Below are 22,296 nucleotides of genomic sequence, written 5' to 3'. Positions count from 1 at the left end.
TAAGATAGAAGAGAGAATCTCAGGCATTGAAGGTATGATGAAAGAAATGGATACATTAGTCAAAGAAAATGATAATCCAAAAAACTCCTGACACAAAACATCCAGGATATCTCATACAATTTGGAAAGACCAAACCTAAAAACAATAGGTATAGAGGGAGGAATAGAAAGCCAGCTCAAAGACCTAGAAAATATTTTCAACAAAATAACAGAAAATTTTTTATAACATAAAGAAACAGATGCCTATAAGAGTACAAGAAGTATACAGAACACCAAATAGATTGGACCAGTAAAAAAAAAGATCCCCTTGACTCAAAATAAACAAAACATTAAACATACAGAATAATAAAAGACTAATAAAACCTTCAAGGGAAAAAGACCAAGTAACATATAAAGGCAGACCTATTAGTATTACATCTGAAGTCTCAATGGAGACTCTAAAAACAAGAAGGGCCTGAACAGAGATGTGCTGCAGACTCCAAGAGACTTCAGATACCAGCCCAGACTACTAAACCCAGCAAAACTTTCAATCACCATAGATGGGGAAAAATAAGATATCTCATGATAAAGTCAAATTCCAACAATATCTATCTACAAATCCAACTCTACAAAGGTATAAAAAGGAAAACTCCAACCTAAGGAGGTAAACTACACCCACAAAAACACAGAAAATAAATAAATACTAGCATAATACAAAGATGGGAATTACGTGCACGAGTGCACTCGTGTGTATACACACACACACACACACACACACACACACACACACACACACACACATACACACACATACAAAGACACACCACGACTACCATCACTACCCACTACCAACAACAAAATAACAGGAACAAACAATCTCTGGTCATTGATAACTCTCAATATCAATGAATTCCCCAGTTAAAAGACACAGACTAACAGAATGCATGGGAAAACAGAATCCATTTTTCTGTTGCATCCAAGAAACATATCTCAGCATCAAGGATAGATATTACCTCATGGTAAAGGGTTGGAAAAAGATATTCTAAGCAAATGGACCTAAGATGAAGGCTGAGATAGCCATTTTAATGTCTTAACAAAATAGACTTCAAACCAAACCTAATCAAAAGAGACACTACATACTATTCAAAGGTAAAATCCACCAAGATGGCATTTCAATCCTTAACATGTATATCCAAAACACATTGATAACAAAGTTTATCAAAAAAAAAAAAAAAAAAAAACTACAACAGCTTAAGTCACCTATTGATCTTCACACATTGATAATGGGAGAGCACAATAACCTACTCTCAACAATGGACTGATTATTCAGACAAAAACTAAACAGAGAAAACTGTAGCCAACAGAAATTACAAACAAAATGGACTTAACAGATATTTACAGAATATTTCATGCAAACACAAAAGAATATATCTTCTACTCTGCACCTCATGGAACTTCCTGCAAAACTGACCACATAATCAGTCACAAAACAAGACTCAACAGATACAAGATAATTGTAATACCTCCCTGCATCCTATCAGACCACCAAGGACTAAACCTATCTATCAACAAAAACAGAAAACTTACAGACACATGGAAACTGAGCAACTCTCTACTGAGTGAAAAATGGATCAAGAAAGAAATTAAGAACTTAAACACTTTCTAGAATTCAATGAAAATTAGCATATAGCATATCCAAACTAATGGGACTCAATGAATGTGGTGCTAAAAGCAAATTATATAGCACTAAGTGCCTATATAACCAATTTGGAGAGATCTCATACTAGCAACTTAACAGCACACCTGAAAGCTATAGAACAAAAATAACTAATCACACACAAGAGAAGTAGACAATAAGAAATAATCAAGTTCAATGTTGATATCAATAAAACAGAAACAAAGAGAATAAAAAAATCAATGAAACAAAGAGTAGGTTCTTTGAAAAATTAGCAAGATAGACAAACCCTATTGAAAAAAGACAGAGAGAATATTCAAAGTAACAAACCCAGAAATACAAGTAGGACATTACAATGGATGCTGAGAAAATCCAGAGAGAAACAAGGACATACTTTACAAATCTTTACTCCACCAAATTAGAAAAATCTAAAAGAAATGGATAATTTTCTCAATAAATACCTGTGGTGGTATCTTGTGCATGATCTAACAAATAAAGTTTGCCTGGAGATCAGATTGTGTAGATAGCCACTAGAGGCCAGTCAGAGGTGGCCCATACCTTTAATCCCAGCACTTGGGAGGAGGAAACAGGAAGAGATATGGCTGGGCAGAGAGAGGAAGTGATAAGGCAGGGTGGAGACAGAAGCTCACCCCTTTCAGTCTGAGGATTCTAGAGGTAAGAAGTCTTTCTAGTGGCTTGCTGCTCTGCTTCTCTGATCTTTCAGCTTTCAACCTGATATCTGACTCCAAGGTTTTTATTGTTAAGACCAATTAGAATTCACGCTACAAATATCACTTACCAAAGTTAAACCAAGATCAGATAAATAGACATATAGTCCCTAGTGAACTAGAAGCAGTCATTAAAAGTCTCCTAGCAAAAAAAAAAAAAAAAAAAAAAAAAAAAAAAAAAAAAAAAAAAAAGCCCAGGGCCAGATAGTTTTAGTACAGAATTCTACCAGAAAGTCAAAGAAGAATTCATACCAATATTCCCCATATTCTCCATTATTCCACAAAACAGAAACAAAAGGAACATTGTCCAATATGTTTTATGAAGCTAGAGTTACTCTGCTACTGCAACAACCATGAGACTCAACAAAGAAAGAGAATTACAGATGAATTTCCCTTATGAACACAGATGAAAAAAACACTCAATAAAATATTTGCAAACTGAATCCAAGAACAAATCAAAGAAATCATTCACCATGATGAAGGAGGCTTCATCTCAGAGATGCAGAGATGCATCAATATATGTAAATCAGTAAATGTAATCCAACATATAAACAAACTGAAAGAAAACAAACAAACAAAAAACAACAAAACACATGATCATCTCCTAAGATGCAGAAAAGGCCTCTGACAAAATCCAATATTCCTTCATGAAAAATGTCCTGGAGATATTAGGGGTACCAGAAACATACCTAACCACGATAAAGGTAATTTTCAGGAAGGCTGTAAGCAACATCAAATTAGATGGAGAGAAACTCAAAGCAATTCCACTGGAAACAGTAACAAGACAAGGTTATTCACTATCTCTATAGCTATTAAATATTGGACTTGAAGTTCTAGCTAGAGTGATAAGACAAAATTCTAGCTGGTACAGTATGAAAACTGAAGGAGATCAATGGGATATGAACTGGAAAGGAAGAAATCAAAGTATCTTATTTGCAGATGATATGATAGTATACATAAGTGACCCTAAAAATTCCACCAGGAAACTCCTACAGCTGACAAAACCTTTCAGCTAGGTGACTGAATATGAAATTAACTAAAAAATAAAAAATAAAAGTCAGTAGTTTTCCTATATACAAATGACAAAAGGACAAACAGGCTGAGAAAGAAACCAGGGAAACAACACTTTTCACAACAGACTTGTATGATTAAAAACTTCATTTCTTTAAAGAAAGGAATTAAAGAAGATATCTTCTGATATCTTTTCATCTTCTAATGGAAAGATCTCCCATGCTCATGGACAGGGAGGATTGCCATAGTAAAAAATGGCCACCCTACCAAATATAATCTACAGATTTAATTCAATCCCTACAAATTGTTTTCTTTTCAGATTTTGAAAGGACAATTCTCAACTTCATATGTAGAAAACTAAACAAAACAAAACAAACAAACAAACAAAAATCCTAGGATAGATAAAATAGACCTGAACAGTAAAAGAACTACTAGAGGTCACAACACTTCTTATTTCAAATAGTATTATAAAGTGATAGTAATAAAACCACGTAGCATTGGCATAAAAACAGACCCATTTATAATCAAATTGAAGACCCAGACATAAATTCACATGCCAATGGACACCTGATATTTTATAAAGAAGCCAGAAATACACAGTGGAAAAAAAGACAGCATCTTCAATAAATGATGCTGGTCAAATCAGATGTTTGCATGTAAAAGAATACAAATATATCCATAATTATCATCCTGCACAAAATTCACACCCAAGTAGATCACAGACTTCAACATTAAACCAGACACACTGAACCTGATAGAAGAGAAAGTGTAAAGTAGTCTTAAATACATTGCCACATGAGAGGACTTTCTGAACAGAGCACTGATAGTTCAGGCATTAAGATCAACAATGAAGAAAAATGGTACCTCACGAAATTGAAAAGCTTCTATAAGACAAAGGACAGTGTTAATGGGATAAAAGTGACAGTCCATGGAATGGGAAAAGATTTTTACCTACTCTATGTCCAATAGAGGACTAATATCCAAAATACATAATGAATTCAAGAAATTTTACATCAGTGAACCAAATAATCTAATTTTAAAATGGAGTATAGATCTAAACAGAGAATTCTCAATAGAGGAATCTCAAATGGTTGAGAAACATTTTAAAAAATGTTCAACATCCTTAGTCATCAGGGAATTAAAAATCAAAACTACATTGAGATTCCATCTTACACCTGTCGAAATGGCTAAGATGAATAATGCAAGTGACTGTTCATGCTGTTGAGGATACCAAAAAAGGGAAATACTCTTCCATTGCTGCTGGCAACCTTGAACAGCCATTGTTGAAATCAATATGGCAATTCATCAGAATGTTTGGAATAAATGTATCCCAAGACTCAGCTATACCACTCTGGCATATATCCAAAATATGTTCCATCCTACCACAAGGACACTTGCTCAACTTTGTTCATTGTTGCTTTTTTCATAATAGACAGAAACTGGGAACAACCCAGATGTTCCTCAACAGAAGGATGGATTTTAAAAAAATGCAGTACAGTTGGATGAATGGACTCTATTACTCAGCTGTTAAAAACAATGATGCCATGAAACCTGTTAGCAAATGGATGGAACTAGAAAAAAATTATCCTCAGTAACAGAGGATACAGTGGTGGGTCTAGGTGGCATTCAATTGACTTGTTGGCCAAGGGGATCCCATGAACATCCCCAACAACCCAGGCTGTTGCTAACACAAATGTTTGCTATTCTCAATGTGATAGCAAGGCCCATGTTGCTGAGGACAATAGTCACAGAACTAATTAAACAGTTGAGCCAGTGCCTACAGGGAGCCTTCACCCCTGCTTTCCAGTCTCTTCAGTATATGCTGAAAGAGTATAGTCTGCAGGGTACTGAAAAAGAAATGTGGACTCCAACCCAGCCACAAAACTTGACCTAAAATCTGTCCTGCCTGCATAACATGCTAGGGCGCGGTGACAAAGAACGTGTGGGGTTTGCCTACCAATGTCTACGTTGACCTAAGGCCCACTCCTCAGGAAGTAACCCATACCAGACACTGCTCGAGTAACCCAGGGCGGAGATGATGCAGCCCAGAGACCTAGGGTAAAACCAAACACTTCTGCTCTAAAAAACAAAAATAAAAATAATCAAAAAATTTAAAAAAGAAAATATCACACCTACCATATTCCAGGTGGCCTTAGCCCAAAAGAACATTTTTTTTTTAATTGAAGCTATTGTTCTTTTATCTGCAGTACGTATGAAAGTCTCCTTTATTCACCTGGGTCCACTTTAGTTTGAACTTTCTGAGATCTGTTTCCATAAACACTTGTGTTCTTTCATGTGTCTGTGTTCTTTGCCCATTTTTCCTTTAAGAATCAGGAGTTAGAGAAAGGTTTGTTTTCTGGCTTGCTTAGTTAAAATTCAGATGACTTCTGATTTGCATTTTGATCACTCACAGGAGACAATTCTACAGCAGCAGTGCAAAACAGGACAGCAGAGTTAAGGCTGCCTTCCAGGAGCTGGAGTTAAACCTCCTGTTTTCCCTTACAGAGCCTTCAAGAGGAAGGCTCTCTGTTGTCTGTATGTCCTTGGGAATGCTATACTGAAAACTGTTAGCTTCTGTGCTTATGTAATAATTCCCTAAGTCACAGAGGCAATGCATATAGAGTAGTAGTCAGAGCAAAATCCAACCACAACAGACAGTAAAATATGCTTTAAATGATCATAATAGTATGCGGGTGATTGAGGACAGTTTCTCTTTATTTCTCTCCTAGCAAGTATTTATTAACATTAATGTATGCTAAGTATTGCACTAAGGAAAAACTCAAAATAAAATAAAACCTGAGAGATTTGCAAATCAGTGAAGCTGCGAGAAAAGAAATCTTTTTTTTTTGTGTGTGTGTAGCAAGTTAAGTATGATTTATGTGCAGAGCATAAAAAAGGGATGAAATCAATAATTGTGCTTTCAGTCATTGGCATACTCATATTCAAGGAACAGGTGATTCTTGATGTGCCAAGATGATCGTAAAGAGGTAACACCTATTCCAGACAGATAAAATAGGCTGGGGTTATTTAAGTAAGAAGGAATAGCATATGTAGTAAATGGATGTATGATCCAATGTACCAAAGGACACCCAGAATCCAGTACTCTTTTATCCTGCATACTATATAGTCATGGGCTAGTGAGCTCCATACACAGACTGGAGAGAAGAAGGACCCAGCCCTGAATGGATTTCCTGTCTTGAAGAAGTGGCGGCTGAGTTGCAGTGGGTGCCCTAATGGAGAGCTGTGGTGTGTGAAGGTGGTTTTGCCTTCAATTGGGAACACCAGGAAGCTTTTGCAGCAGTTGGGAAGTTAGAGTTGAGTAATGAAGTGATGGACCGTCACCAGGGTAAGTGCAGAACAACATTGGGAAAGTCAAATCCTCGCCCAATTCACTTTGCTTGCTTGTTTAAATATAATGGTAGTGTCCTGCTGCTCACATCCATCCCCACACCTCATAACCAATCCAGACCATTCTCAGGAAGGGAGAAACAGTATTAACTGAGATAGTGTTTTCAGTTGGTATGTTCTAGAAGACTGTTGATTGTAGGCAAGTTTTCATATGCTTACTTCACCAGAGAAGCAATCTGTTTGCTTTCCATTTTCATGATTGAGTTGCTCTGTCCCAGTGTTTGTTAGCACTGGTTATGCATGAAAACATCTTTAAGTCTCACTTCTCAAAAGCTATGATAAATTATTCAGGTACAGACAGGAGCCCAAGTTTGAACCCATGGCTTCTTCTACAGGGTGCTTAGGTTTCAGAAGGCAGCAGCATTGACTGGAATGACTATTGGAACACAGATGATGTGATCCATATCCAGACACACTGTGTTAGAGGCTGAGAAGTTTTATTCCTACAAAGTTTTCACCATATGATGCTTCTGGTCCTGATGCAATCTTCTAAGTTCCATTGCTTTGCCCAAAATAAATGAGCAGTTTCCCAGTTGGCTTCCCTAACGCTTTCAATTGTTTCTTTTTCTCATATTCTGTTCTCTCTCATGGAACCAACTTTGATCAAATGTTGTAACTTATTTCAGCCTCAGTATTATCATCTATGAAACTAGAGTAGGAAAGTCACCTATCTGGCTTTTATAAGAGTAAATGAATTAAGTCACAACCCACATCATATCTGTATAGCTTTTACTTAGTTAAGAACTCACTTAAAGGCCATGACATGAAGCTGTGAATGTAAAGCCTGGATTGGCTTGGAGACCCAACGGACTTCCTGGGATACCTGCCAAGGAAAGCTGCTAATAGGAAGTGGAACTAGGCCATGAAAGAAGTGTGTTACAGTCAATAAGGCTGAAAGAAGTTGGAGTTCTCAAGAGTGTTTTGACATCAGACATGGAGATGCAGAGGTTGGAGTTTGCTCAGCTGGTTTTTGGTCTTGCTTTGGTCCAGTGTTTCCTCACTATGCTCATTTTCTTCCATTTTGGAATGGTAATGTATATCCTATGCCATTATATGTTGGAGGTATGTGATCTGTTTTTGATTTTGGTTTTATAGGGGATTACAGTTAAGAAATTGCATGAATCTCAGAAGAGACTTTGACTTTTGGACTTTTAAATATTGTCAAGACTGTGATAGACTATGAGGACTTTTGAGGTTGATCTAAATTCATTTTGCATTTTGTTATGGCTATAAGCTTACAGGGGCCAGGGAGTGGGATGTGGTGATTTGAATAGGCATGGCCCCCATAGATTTATGTGTTTGAATGTTTACTTAGCCTATAGGGAGTGGCACTATTAGGAGTTTAGCCTTGTTGGTGTAGGTGTGGCCTTGTTGGAGAAAGTGTCAATGTGAAGGAATGTTTTCAGGTCTTATATGCTCAAGTTAGGCCCAGTGTGGCCTGCAGTCTCCTTATGCTGTAGAAACATGTAGAAACATGCCTTCTCCAGCACCATGTCTCCCTGCATACCACCAAACATCATGCTTTCCTTCATGATGATAATGTATTAAGCCTCTGAAACTGTAATCAGACCAAATTAAATATTTTCCTTTATAAGAAAAAAGGAACTCGCTCAAATATCAGAAACTTTGCTCAGGAGTTTTGAGTGATTTTAGTCTGTCATCTGGCATCTCATTCCACATGCTCTGCTACACAACTCACAGGATAAGTTGTCATAATGTGCTGCTCTGTTACAGTCTGCCTGTATATATGGCTGCAGAACTCTCTAGTCTTCAGTCCAGGGAGAATTCTATAGAACCTGGAACTGTGTTGCCTTATTTTTCAACTCTAGCAATTGGAAATATCTAACTCATTAATAATCTGTTAATATTTTACTGTCAAAAGACTGTTACAGTTATTATTTCCTTTTAAAAATTATTATATGCATATGGGTGATTTTTCATAAATGCATACCTGTGTATTATGTCCATGTCTGGTTCTGTGGATGCCAGAAAAGGGCATTGGATTGCCCAGGATTGTAGTTGCAGGTAGCTGTGAGTTGCCATGTGGGTGCTGGAAATTTAACCTGAGTTTTCCGGAAGCAAAGTCAATTACAGTAACTGCTGAGCTTGGTGGTGATATTTTGTTTGTACTTTAACAAATAAAATTTGCCTGAAGATCAGAGTACAGAGCCAGCCACTAGATTAAACATAGAGGCTAGACAGCTGTGGCACACATCTTTAATCCAACACTTGGGATCTCATGCCTTTGCTCCTAGTATTTGGGAAGCACACACACACACACACACACACATACACACACACATACACACACACACCATTAATTCCAGCACTAGGAAAGATAAGACAGAAAGTGATGTGGCTGGGAAGAGAAAGGCATATAAGGCAAGAGGAGACAGGAACTCAGCACTTTTGGCTGAGGACTCAGGGGCATTCAGTCTGAGGATTCCTGGAGACAGGACCTTCCCCTTTCAGTTGCGGATTTGGCAAGGTGAGAAGTGGCTGTGGCTTGTTTCTTCTGACCTTTCAGCATTTACCCCTACATCTGGCTCTGGGATTTTATTATAAGACCAATTAGGATTTGTGCTACAGCGCTTCTCTTCAGCCCCCTGTAGCTGTTATTTCAATGAATAAATGATTGGATCGCTAAAGAAAATGTGATATCCAAGGATTTTACATATTCAGGTAGTTTACAAAAGAAGTTGATGAACTTATGAAATTTGTGATTAGATCACATGGTCAGAGAACAAATCTGCAGCAAAAATGAAATTAAAAATCATAAATCATTGCTGACTCTAGTTAACATTGTTGAAAAGACAAAGCCATGGGGAGAAGATTAAAGTTCTCTTGAATTGAATGAGTTAGCAACTATTAAATCAAAGAAAAACTTAACAGAACAAAATGGAAATATATCTCTGAATATTATACTTGTTTGCTGATGGCATTTTTGTAAAATAAAAAGTACTTATTTCAGAAAAATTTAATGATTTAAAGTTCTTCAAAGATACAAAGCCCTGCACAGAACTGAAGTTTTTGGAAACATAGTAATGTTTTTATGCACAGCTTCACTAGCAAAAGTAGCAGATTTGATATTCAACCAGATTCTAAATTCTCATATTAATAGTATTTTAAGGCGGCAGGATGAGAGGAAAAAAGGGTCAGATAAAGTTACAAGGGTGGAACGTACTATGGCCTATTGTCTCTGGAAAAAAAGAGAACTAGTTGTTCTGTGCTGTGAGTCAGATAAAAAGATGTTAATAAATATCACAGATATTGGCACCATGAACTTTTGAGCTTCCAGAACTATATAAATAATAACTAATCCAACAAATTAAGGATTTAATCTAGCATGCAAGAATATCGGGGTCTGATCTCCAACATTAACACCCCTCTCTCTTCTTCTCCCTCTCCCCCCTCCCCGCTTTCTCTTCCTCTCTAACTTGTTCTCTGGTTTGTTCTCTCTCACACACATACAAAGAGACACAGATATACACACATGACACACACAGAGACTAACAAATATAGACAGATGCATACACAGAGACACAGACACACACAAAATCCAAACTTAAAATATAGCAATAAATAAAATATTCCAATTTCATGATGATAATATCAAGGCTAAAATAAGTTAAATAATGGACTCAAAGATATTATGTAATCTTTTTTATGTATATTATCAAATAAAATACAGAATGTCAGTTGAATTTGAGGCTGTTATAAAAAAGGAAAAAAATTATGGTATAAGCATATTCCATGTGAGAAATAAAACATGATTCTATTAGAAATTTATTCATTATTATTTTGAAATGCAAATTTATCTATGGGGTCTGCTTTTAACTGCTGTATCTGAAGACTCTATATTTCTAGCACTCCACAAACATTTGTTAAGAACAGCAGGTAGTGGTGCGTTCTAATCATCTAGTCTACACAAGCAGTTTGTAATTTACTCACTTGACAATTGCACAGCATCAAGGCCCTTCCTTCTTTGCCTGTGTTCCTGATCCCCAAGTTCTGAGGGGCTGCATGACAAAGCTGTAGGGCAGGAGCTGAGTAGGGCATGCCTGGAGGTCATGTGGCTGAAGGAGGTTGAGTGGGAGAGAATTAGGAGCCATCCAGAAAGATGAATGCATCGGGTCATACATGACCCTGTGAATGTCAGTGAGAACTTGCTTTTACTTTGAGGCAGGCTGTTACTGATGGAGTTTAAGTGGCTCCCTCTGGCCTGCCTTCAGCTTTACAAACCCAAATGGCAGCTCTTCATAGAACAATCTGTAGAGAGGAATTGCTGAACACTGGGGCAGTAGCTCATGTTACATTTCTTAATTGTTATATTCATGATTTGAGCATTGAACCTGGGGCCTGAATGTGTTTCCAACATGAATTTGGGGGAGAGCCATAATTCTCCTGGCTTTAATATGAACTGTGATATGGTTTCTCTGACACAGTGAGTTCGAAATGGGCCTGACAACATCTGCTCTCTTTGGATGCTGTATCTTTGGAGGTGAGGAGAGACCATATTAAGTAAGAGCAACATCTTCCACAGAAAGCAGTGCTGGGAATTTCTACAAGCCTGCATCATCAAGAAAAAAAGCAGGTAGTAGCAAGATAAGAGAAGCATTTAATCATACTGATCCTGACTGAGTCACTTCTCCTTCCCCCAAAAGGGGAGATTCTGAGAAGGAGGAATGCACTGCAGTTGTGCAAAGACTGATATAGAGCCTTTTTATTATTTATGCGCCGTGACTAATATCAATTATGGTCTGGCTTGGTAACATTAGTGTTACCAAAATTAAAGGAAGTAAAAAAAAAGATAATAAAATTAAAATTCACAAAACACACAAATTCTACACAAAGACTCAGCTAATTTCTAATTGAATAACTTTGTGACCACATCTTAAGACATTTCATTTCTTCCTCAATAAACCCTGTATCAGACAAGTGACTGCCAACTCTGTTTTACAGACAAAAGCTCTGAGGTTTTGAGGTCTCAGAAAAGCAGCTTCTGCAGAGTCCTGGGAGTTTAAACTTGCTTTGCCATACACTACACACAGAGGTCTTTGTTATGAATTATGTCAGTTAATGCCAGGAGAGAACATTGTCTGATGGGCTCCACAAAGATTTTTAGTTGAAATTAAAACCATTCACGTTATATGAGAATCCAAGAAGAGCAAGGCTAGAATTTCTGATGAGCAGCCCTTCTTATAGAGCCAGTGGAGCTCCTGGAGAGACAGACTCCAGGGTGGAAACTGGAGGTGCACTGTCAACCCTGTAGTACTTTTCTGTGAATCTGTTAAGAAACAGCTCATGGGAGAGTAGGTTTATTTTGAGTACAGTTTGATGGCACAATTGCCATTGTATTGCAGGGAAAACATAGCAGTGGAGCTTGTTCCCGTCGGGGTAGATGAGGAAACAGATTTAAGGCAATGCCTTTGCATGCTTATGTGGGGACAGAGGTTGACTTTGAATGTCTTCCTCTATTGCTTTTTTTTTTTTTTTTTTTTTTGAGACGGAGTCTCTCAGTGAGCCTAAAGTTTACAGCTTTGGCTATACTGGCTGGCCAGTGAGCTGAGACTTGTCTGGCTCAGCTCCTCAGCACCAGGGCTGCAGGAGCACACCATCATGTTTTGCATTTACATGGACTCTGGGAATTCGAACCCAGGGCCTTGGGCTGGTATACCCAGCCCTTTATCCATAGAACCATCTCCCTAGTCTCACCACTGTTCCCTCTTTCTTTAGCTTTAGACTCCAGCCCACCAACTGCTGCTGCCAATTTCAGGATGTGTTTTCCCTCCTTGGACACAACTTCACACACTGACACAAAGGTGTGTCTTAGCAGTACTCAAGGGATACTAGTAGGTGCAAGCATGGCACACACAGGTCTAGCAGGCCTCCTTCCTCTATTCCCTCTTCCTTGCTAAAACCTCTTAGATTATATTGCTAAAGCTAGCCACCAAGGTCTAATCCCTTCTTTGGACACTGACTTGTTCTTGAGACAAGACACCAAAGTTAAACAATCAAAACTCATTATTTGTATAATATGTTCAATCAGGAGCTACCAAATCATCCTGGCATAGACTCCAATCTTATTTGCCTTTTAAAACCCACGCCTGCAGAAACACCCTCTTGTGGGATAATCTCCTTGTACACTGTGAAGATGAGTCTCTGCCAAGGCACCTCTCAATTAGTTTAATAAAGAGCTTAATGGTCAATAGCTAAGCAGGAGAAGATAAGTGGGTGTAGCACAAATTCTAATTGGCCTTAATAATAAAAATCTGGAACCAGATATTGGGGCAAATGCTGAAAGATCAGAGTGACAAAGGAGCCACAACCAACTCTTACCAACTCCTCAATCTGAAAGGGGCTTGAGCTCCTGTCTCCTCCCACCTTATATTCCTCTCTCTGCCCAACCATGTCATGTCCAGTTTCCTCCTCCCTCGTGCTGGGATTAAAGGTGTGTCGCCTCTGCAGTTAACTAGTGGCTAGCTCCAAACTCTGATCTCCAGGTAAGCTTTATTTGTTAGAGCACAAACAAAAAACCACAGGTGGGACTTTATTCATGAGCTGGTGATCCAAAGAAAGTCTGACTGACTGCAGCCTCTCTTGTCCTGTTGACTTTCTTACGTCTCTTGCTCTTTTTCTCTCTTGCTTGCTGCTGCTGCTGTCTTTGCAGCCCCTCTGAGGCAATACATGTCCTTTGTGCTGAGAATTTGATGACTTGGTATGTTCTGTACTGATTCCAGGGGGCCAACCTACCTTTCATTGTCATGACTCAGATAGTGACTAGGAATGTTCTACAGGAACCTCAGTCTAATTCTTGAACTTTCTGGACAGCTGAAGCCCATTCACTTCACCCTATAGCAGCTAATTCGTGAGTGTTTCGTTACTACCAATCCTCAACATTCCTCAAGACGTCAAGTAATAATTTTTGAATGTCAGGCATCCCTGGTCTGTTTTGTGGGGAGAATGTACCCCAACACTGCCTTCAGAGGCCATAGTGGATTTCCTTGGGTAGCTGCTAGGCACATTCCATTCAGCAGGACTGGTTGGCAGTTTTCCTTTTCCATTTGGTGGTCGCTCCACCAGAATCTGCTGTCCCTTCCTAACAGTCTGAAAATCCTTTTGACAAGTCCAGGAGTTCTCCTAGGACAATTGCATCCCCCTCTTGGTGATAGAGCTTGGATGACAACTCCTCCCTCCCAGAGGTCTCAGTAGAGATGTTTGAAGCCAGGAGATGCCCTTGGCTTTCAACCCTGGCTCAAGGTCATTACTAGCAAAGGAAATCTGCTCTTTCTATCTCAACTGAAAACTTCAATACATACAAAAAATTACTGATGCATCCTAACACCCAAAACAACCCTTATACTCACCTCCACAAAAAAAAAAAGGACAATCTTTGCAATTTTGTGGGCACACACCTAAGGAGAAAGCTATACCCCTCCCTCTTCTAGACGTCCTATGTCTCCACCTGTCTGAAGTCTGAAGGCCTGCTTCTTTGTTTGAAAACTGAAGATTAAATGCTGCTCTTGTCTGACAGAGGAAGACGAACTGTTTTTGCACCCAATGAGCCATGTAAGCCTCCAACAACCGTCTAAGCAAGTATCTGCCATTTTAATTGATAAAAAAAAAAACATTGAAATTATATGTCCTACTCAGATTTATCCTAGCTTACCTTGCTGACAGGCTTCACACTAAGAAAGATTTGGTTCTAAAGGTTATGACAAACAGACAAGTAAATTATGTAGGTCAATAAAAAATGAATGATACAAAGTATGCAGGCCTAAGAAAGTAATTTAATGTATATAAAGGTATTAATATATGAAAGCTTAAGTAAGTTGTGCAGGTCTGAGAAAAAGATTTAATGTCTAAGAAAGTAATTTAAAGTATGTAAATCCAAGAAATAATTCAAGACAAGTCTGGAAGTTCCTCTTAGTCCCATGATACCTTACAGGAACCTTGAGTTTACCCCCTTCATACTCCACACTTAAGTTTCTCCTTCCCAGTCTTCTCCTTTCCCACACTTTCCTCCTCATACCTTCGATCTCTATACCCTTAATAAAAAGAGATATCTTTTTCAAATGGACATTAATTTTGCCTTCTGCCCTAACAACAGCCCCTAAGACAACTTTCTACACCCCTCCTCTTCCTTTCTTCTATGGGTATACTCACACTCTCCCAAATCCCATAATGTCTGTTACCATCTGCCCAATTCATTAGTCAATCCTACTGTAGGGGACACCAATTTCCCTTCTCTTGCTGCATATCATAAACCCCTCAATTATACTCAAAGACCCTCCTGCCTACATCTTCAACCCCAATACTCCATAAGCTTAACCAGCCTCTGCTTGGACCTCAAAATGATGATCATTTCTATGCCCCAGCCCCAACTCTTCTCCCTACAATAATCTCATATTAACAAATAAAAGCCTAATGAAACATTTTATTTGGTCCAGAATGCTTACTCTGTTAATGCTGCTGTTTTTCCTCTACCCCCTGTAATCTCTAACCCTTTTATAAAAAAAAAAAAAAATGTATTTATTTATTATGTATACAGTGTTCTGTCTGCATGTATCCCTGTAGGCCAGAAGAGGGCACCAGAACTCATTACAGATGGTCATGAGCCACGATGTGGTTCACACCAGACTGACCCTTTCGTTATCAGTAAAGACAATAATCGTGGTGACATGACAGTTCTTCAAGCTGCCCTTTCTTCTCTTACAATTCATCTCACTTCCCTTCAGGCTACCCTACTTTCAAAACCCTAACCTTCCTTCTGCACAGGATATTCTCCTAACCCCTGCTTTATGTATTCATCCTCACCCTCCAGTTCTTGCTCCCTCAAAAACACCTGTTCCTCCCTGTCAACCATTCCTAAACACAATAAATCTCATATCCCATCTCATACTCTTACTTGTCCTCTGCCTAAATGATTATCAAACATCCACTGTGAACTGCCTCCTTTATATTCCATAAGTGTCCAGATGTCCTCATACATCAAATACTCCAAACAAATCCTACACCTGAATTAAATTCAAACCATCTCCTCTCTCTATCTCTCTATCTCTGTCTCTCTCTGTCTCTGTCTCTCTCTGTCTCTCTCTGTCTCTCTCTCTCTCTCTCTCTCTCTCTCTCTCTCTCTCTCTCTCCACACACACACACACACACACACACACACACACACACACACAAATACAGAGCTAAACTCTCACTTGGGTCAAGGTCACCCAATAAACTCTCTCTCCAAAACTGCACTGACACCTATTTCAATGCCTCCCACTACTTTCTTGGTGCTTTTCTTCAATACCCTCTGTTAGCTGCAGTCCCTCTTGCCAGTGATATCAGTGATATCCCTGTTGTCAAAAGCCACCCCAATCATTCATGTTCCTAAAATATTTTAATTTCAGAGCCCCCCTGGACACCCTGAAAGAACTGTTTTGATATAAGGATCACCTCTCAAACTGTATTCTCCCTGTTACAACCAGAACCTGGTTTCAGATGACAGATATTCCCCCAATTAACCTTATATAGCCAATCTAAATTTTCTTAGCTCCTCTCCGGAACTCTCAAACACATTCCAGATAAGTATTCCCTGCAAAGTGACAGTCCAAGTTTTCCTGCCTTTCATTCCTAAGGGTAGGATATCTCCCACTTTCACTGGTCTTGATACTCCTTTTCCCAACTACCAAGACTATGAACCTAAACATTTTAAATGTGCATCCAAGATAAAAATCCACCCCCAAATCCTTAACTTTCCCTTTGCTCTAGTCTATCTATCCCAATAGATTTCAAATCCACTACAGACCGCTCCATCAACTACAGTGTCAGCCCAGCTGTTTCCACAGAATCTATATCCTAATCCAGCCTAACAGACTACACTTCCATCACCTCAGATGGTCCCGCAGAACCTGGACATTGACTGCTCTTCCTGACCTTGTCCAGCAACCCAGCTTTCTTGGCTCTACTAACAACAATGCCCCAGTGTCAGCAGGAATCAGCCAGAGAGAAAAGCTCCCACTTTCCCAACACCCAGGAACCATTAATAAAACAAAAGGATGGGAATGAAAGGGTTTTATTAGGCCCAAGTATGGCAAATGACTCTGGCAGGCCTTGCCTTTCCACTGTTCTGTATTCCTTGCTCAGAACTGTTAGATTACATTCCTAAAACTAGCCACCGAGGTTTATTCTCTTCATTGGACAATAACTCATTCCTGAATCAAAACACCAAGGGTTTAACACTTAAAATTCGTTATTTGGCTACTATGTCCCATCAGGATTTAACAACTCATCATAGCACGGACTTCTCCTTTTTCTCCATAAAAACCCACTCCTGCAGAAACACCCTCTCCTGCTCTCTTGTTCCTGTTGCGTCTCTTGCTTCTCTTGTTCTTTTTCTCTCTTGCTTGTTTTTTTTTTTGTATTTTTTTATTTTATAATTTAATTTAATTTTACATATCAGTCACGGATTCCCTTGCCCCCCCCCCATTCCCACCTCCTCCAGGGCAAGGACTCCCCTGGGGATTGAGTTCAACCTGGTAGACTCAGTCCAGGCAGGTCCAGTCCCCTCCTCCCAAGTGTCCCTGCATAAGCCCCAGGTTTCAAACAGCCAGCTCATGCACTGAGGACAGTCCCACTACCTGGATGCCTCCCAAACAGTTCAAGTTAATCAACAGTCTCACTTATCCAGAGGGCCTGATCCAGCTGGGGGCTCCTCAGCTATTGGTTCAGTTGCCTTTGCAGCCTCTGTCCGGGGTAATAAATCTCTGTTGTGCTGAGAATTTGTTATCTGGATATGCCCTATACAGATTCCAGGGGGCCATACTCTCTTTTCCAGTACCTTAAGTATTTATTAATCCAATCAAGTTGACAAGCAAAATTACCATCATAAGTCCTCCTCTTTTCAGTTCAACACCCAAACACATCACAGTAACATTCCACCCCTGTCCTCTTTTACCTAGCACAGCCCCAGCTGTCACCAAAAGCTCAGTCACTTCTCATTTCTGTAATGAAGGTGTAGTTAACTGGTTTGCAGGGCATATGCATCTTGGTTTCTTATCATGACTCTATTCAGACTATGTCATAGCTTCCTTTATTCCTTAGCCTTCAATCTAAGGAGAACAGGAACTATAGCATGGGGTAGACTTACGGAGCTCAAGGTAAGGGTCTCTTGGTGTCAAGTTGGGAAAATATGTGCCTAAATTATACAGATTACTGAACAACTTTCTTACTTCGTTGTGATTTATAATTCTAATAAGTTCATTCTTCTCTAGCCAGCATTTTAATTTAAATGATAACAAAAGAAACAGAAACAATGGGGAAAAGGAAAAAGAAGTTTCAAAAAGTAGGTAACTTCTGTCTTGCTTATAAACAAAAGCCAAGAATATTGACCAGAATGCTTTGTGCATTTCAATTTTCAGTGATCTACCACATGCTTACTTTGAGTTCCCTTCAACTGCAGGATTAGATTGTGGTCAGACCTTTCCCAACATGCATAGAAATTCAATAGCTAGAAGACTCAGGTGGCTTACTGCTTAGTTGAATGCTTTGTTAAATCCTAAAAGAGGAATTACAATATAGTACTCAGTTTGCATTTCTAACTATCACACAGCCTGTGTAGGTAATTCTGTGATTCTTACTAGAGTTGCCTGATTAGGTTGCTTGTAGTCATCAAAGGAAAAAGTGATTGCATATAAAACTCAAAAGAACTCAAATTCTCCTTAATCCATTCAAATGCTTTGCTTGTCTATAATGTCTCTAGGGCATTCATTGATGATTTTGCTCTGTAGTTTTAAACCTGAGCCTGATGCAAGTAATGATTCCTGGACTGTTTCCTTATATGAACTCAACTGGCACTGTTAGCAATCACTAGGTATTAAATGTAAATTGGCCAGGAAAATGTTGCCCTTGGGCAGAGTGTGTTTGTCTGTGAATTAACGGAAGGCTAAGTGCTTTTCTAGCTACTTTTACTTGTGATTCTCTTAATTTCTATAAGAAGAATGTAAGTTTGGTGGAAATAAGAAAAGAGAATGGGAGTGCTTGAAGAAGGACACATCTTAGGCATGAATTTACCAGTCCTGTCACTATATATATATATATATATATATATATCTTCGTATGTATTTGTGGGGTGATGTAAGTATGGTGTATGCAAATGTGTGTGAGTATATGCCCAAACATGTGCAGAGATCAGAGGGGGGTTTCCATGCTCTTCATTAACATCCTTTATCTCATTCTCTTCAGAAAGAGTATTTTACTGAGCCAAGAGCAAGGCAGACAGCCAGTAAGCCCCAGCAATTCCATCGCTGCCTCAGAAACTGGGGTGACAGGTGCCCACAGTCATGCCTGGCTTTTACATGAGTTCTGAGAGTTTGAATCCAGACCATCACAGCTGTGTAGCTCTCACCTACTAAGTCATCTCCAAAGCCTTCAATAGTATTTCCAATTTTAAGTAGGTGTTCTTTTTAATTTATATGAGAACAATGAAGGGCAATCAGAAAATTTTTCTTTGATGGAAGCACTGCTGTCTCTTTAATTTGGCACCTTTCAAGGTAGAGCTCCAAGCTCCTTCTGCAGGATTTTCTACTGATGATGCTCAATGTGTATTATTCTTTTCCTAAGAGCTCTTTCTTATAGTGCTCTCACCCCTTTACATTCTTTCTTATATTTTTGGTCTGGAGCCTTAACAATCAACAAAATGCTTATCCTTTTAAGAAGTAATATTGTCATTATTTATTCTTACAGCACAAGTTTAATATCATTCTTTTAATGAAACCTTGTAAAGGTTTGCTAGTGGGCAAAAGAATGGAGTAGCCTCTTGAAAGTGTGAATATAGCATATTGACATGGAGTTTAATTACAAGTAAATTCTAATTTGCTTTTAATGTTCTAATAAATAAATTGGCATAGAGTACTATAGCACCATATATATTTAGCTTTGAATGATTTCTCAATAATGAAGACTGAATCTGCTTTTTAGTACATGAGGGAAATCTGCCATGTCTCTAAGACATTAAGCTGCCTGAGACAAGAAGTCATTTCCTTAGAAACATAATTCCACACTTGAAGCAATCATTGCATTTATTTTTGCACTTTTTGACAGTTCTGTGTTCATGCTCAGTAGCATTCTAATGCTATAAGATTAGACTGACACACAGAAATTGATTTCACTCAGTGGATATTCAGCAGATGTTACTTGGCAGCCAGTGTACATGTCCTCAGCTTCTTCTTGTTTCAAACAGGACCTGTCACCCTTCCCACTAATTCATTGTTTTGCACTTTAGTTGGTTTAGAGTGGATCCCTCCTTCTTTGTTCATTTTATTGGAATGGAATTGTGCTTCTGCATGAGTAACTACCTGGGCATTTGGGAAGAAGATTATCTTTGACTTCTGTCACCTGCTACATTGCATCATTGTGTCATCTATCTGCACATCTCTAATGCCCTCTGTTATGGAAAAAGAGAAGTTTTATGCTTTTACTTCCCAAACTCCATGGTTTCTATTTCTGAAGGAAGGACATAACATTAAAATCATCCACATTCATTATTTTCCAAATCCCAGACAAAGTGGAGTACCATACATAATAAGATTTAATTCTTTAGCTCCCCAAGCTTCTGATTATAAAGCAAAGGTTCAGTGCAAAAATCTCAGTACTTTTAGGTACAATGTCTCTGCTCAGTCAGTTTCTGTGTGAGTGGATCATAATAAAATCACAAAGGCTTGCTCTGATTCACATGGCTCTATGATCAGACTCTGTCCCATCAGCCAATTTTTTTTTCTCTACCATATGACCACTCAGAAGCATAGTAAAATGAAATGGATTTCAGTCTGGGGGCTGGGGAAATAGCGTGGCCTGTAAAGTTCCTGCCATAGAAGCATGAGGACCTGAGCTGGGATGCTCAGTATGTAAGTGTGCTTGTTGTAAAGACTGACAATTCTGAGTCTTTCCTGGGCTCCACATGCTGCAAAAAGAGAACTGACTGCAGCAAGCTGTTCTCTGATCTGGACACATGTGTTAAAGCATGTGTGTACATGCACTGACAAAATAAATAGCTAAATAAAACAAACAATTGTGAAAAAATTAGGTGGCTTTTGTCACCATCATATTGTGTCTACCCACACATTTAATTGTACAAATGCAAATTTTCTTTTATGATAGAGAATGTGCAGAAGAAAGTCTTACACTTGGGACTTTATTATAATTAGCACTGTATGTAGCACTTACACTTTACATTCATTTTCACCCTCATTGTTTAAATTAATAAAAAATATATTGAGCACTTGCTATGTGCAAAAGCACTATACTGATGTTCCTTTGAATATATTCACAAAAGGTAAAGAAACCCCAAATGATTTAATTCTTATTTTAGAATGGATGTTTTGATCAAATGCTATTGCTGTCACCCAACAGATGTGGACACCAAACATTGCATTCCTACCAGCTCGTGACCCCCATCTTCATCGAAGTCCTCCTCTACCCCATCAGTCATTTCTCCTCCATCCGCTTCTTGCCCTCCTTCAGCAGGCTCCTCTGTGGAGTGGTCTGCATTCTCTGACACACACTCGTCTTGGATCAGCTCTATACTCTCCTCCAATTGCTTCTTCTGAGCTTCTAGGGGGGAGAAAGCAGATGACTACTACCTTGGGTTGCTAATGAGTCATTTGGAAAAACCATGAAAAACAGGTAACTCTTAAAAAGAATGAGCTGTTAAGAGCATGTAAAAGATAAGGATATTTTCAGTAAATTTATTCAGTTGTGGAATTACATGTGTATAACATATGTGTATGTTTACATGTAAGCAAATTTATTTAAAAATGAAATTGGCAAAAAGTAGGGTCTTAAGATGGTAAGAATATATAAATAAATATTTACATTAGTATACAGATCTTCCTAAATATTCCATTTTATATGAGACTCTAAAAAGGATAGTGTCTCCAAGTGAAAAATCCTGATGTCAAATTGTCTAGAACCACAGCCGGGATTCCTTACTTAGTGGGAGTGTGGTGCTTTACAAGGAAGAAATGATTGACCTACCATGTGCCTATTTTCTCTTTCTACAGATGATAATAAAAGTGCTGGTATAGTAGTTTGCAAATAATAAGTGCTCAACACGAGAAGCTAAACTCCATACTGACAGAATTCCCTCTAATTGCCAGGACTGGTACATTCTGTTTGCAGAAGGTCATACGTGGAAGTAGTGCTGACAGCAGAGTAATTATTTCTCTACTGGTTGTTTTCATCTCCTGTGAACACTTCAAGCAGCATTGGACAAACAAGATCACATCCTGTTTCTCTCTCTACAGCATTCCCCTGTGTGCTCACAATCTCTTAAAAGCTATGTTGTTTTCATTAATTTTGCTTACTGTTATTTTATTAAGACATCATTCCACTGTTTGATTTGAGCTTTAAATAGGCTCCACTTTGAGCTTACTTACTCATCTTTTATGACCATAAAAACAACTTAGAGAGTAAAAATCTTAGACATCCATTTCCTATTTTTTTTCAT

At 38.6% G+C, this 22,296-nt stretch overlaps 1 protein-coding gene across 6 annotated transcripts in view; it reads right to left on the bottom strand.

The window, feature by feature from the left end:
- Positions 1-22,296, bottom strand: part of Ralyl (RALY RNA binding protein like) — a 683,194-nt gene that overhangs the window by 26,597 nt on the left and 634,301 nt on the right. For 5 of the 6 annotated variants that reach the window (XM_037202361.1, XM_037202359.1, XM_037202358.1 and 2 more), the window contains one exon: positions 21,229-21,401. The exons of the other annotated variant lie outside the window; for it this stretch is intronic. In XM_037202361.1, the coding sequence (XP_037058256.1) occupies positions 21,229-21,401 (173 nt within the window). The remainder of the gene's footprint in view (positions 1-21,228; positions 21,402-22,296) is intronic. 6 annotated transcript variants of the gene reach the window in all.

This window comes from Peromyscus leucopus, chromosome 2 (assembly GCF_004664715.2).
Source record: "Peromyscus leucopus breed LL Stock chromosome 2, UCI_PerLeu_2.1, whole genome shotgun sequence".
In the NCBI taxonomy this organism is placed as follows: Eukaryota; Metazoa; Chordata; class Mammalia; order Rodentia; family Cricetidae; genus Peromyscus; species Peromyscus leucopus.
Note: the sequence above shows the minus strand (reverse complement) of the source record. Positions and strands in the feature narration are given on the sequence as shown.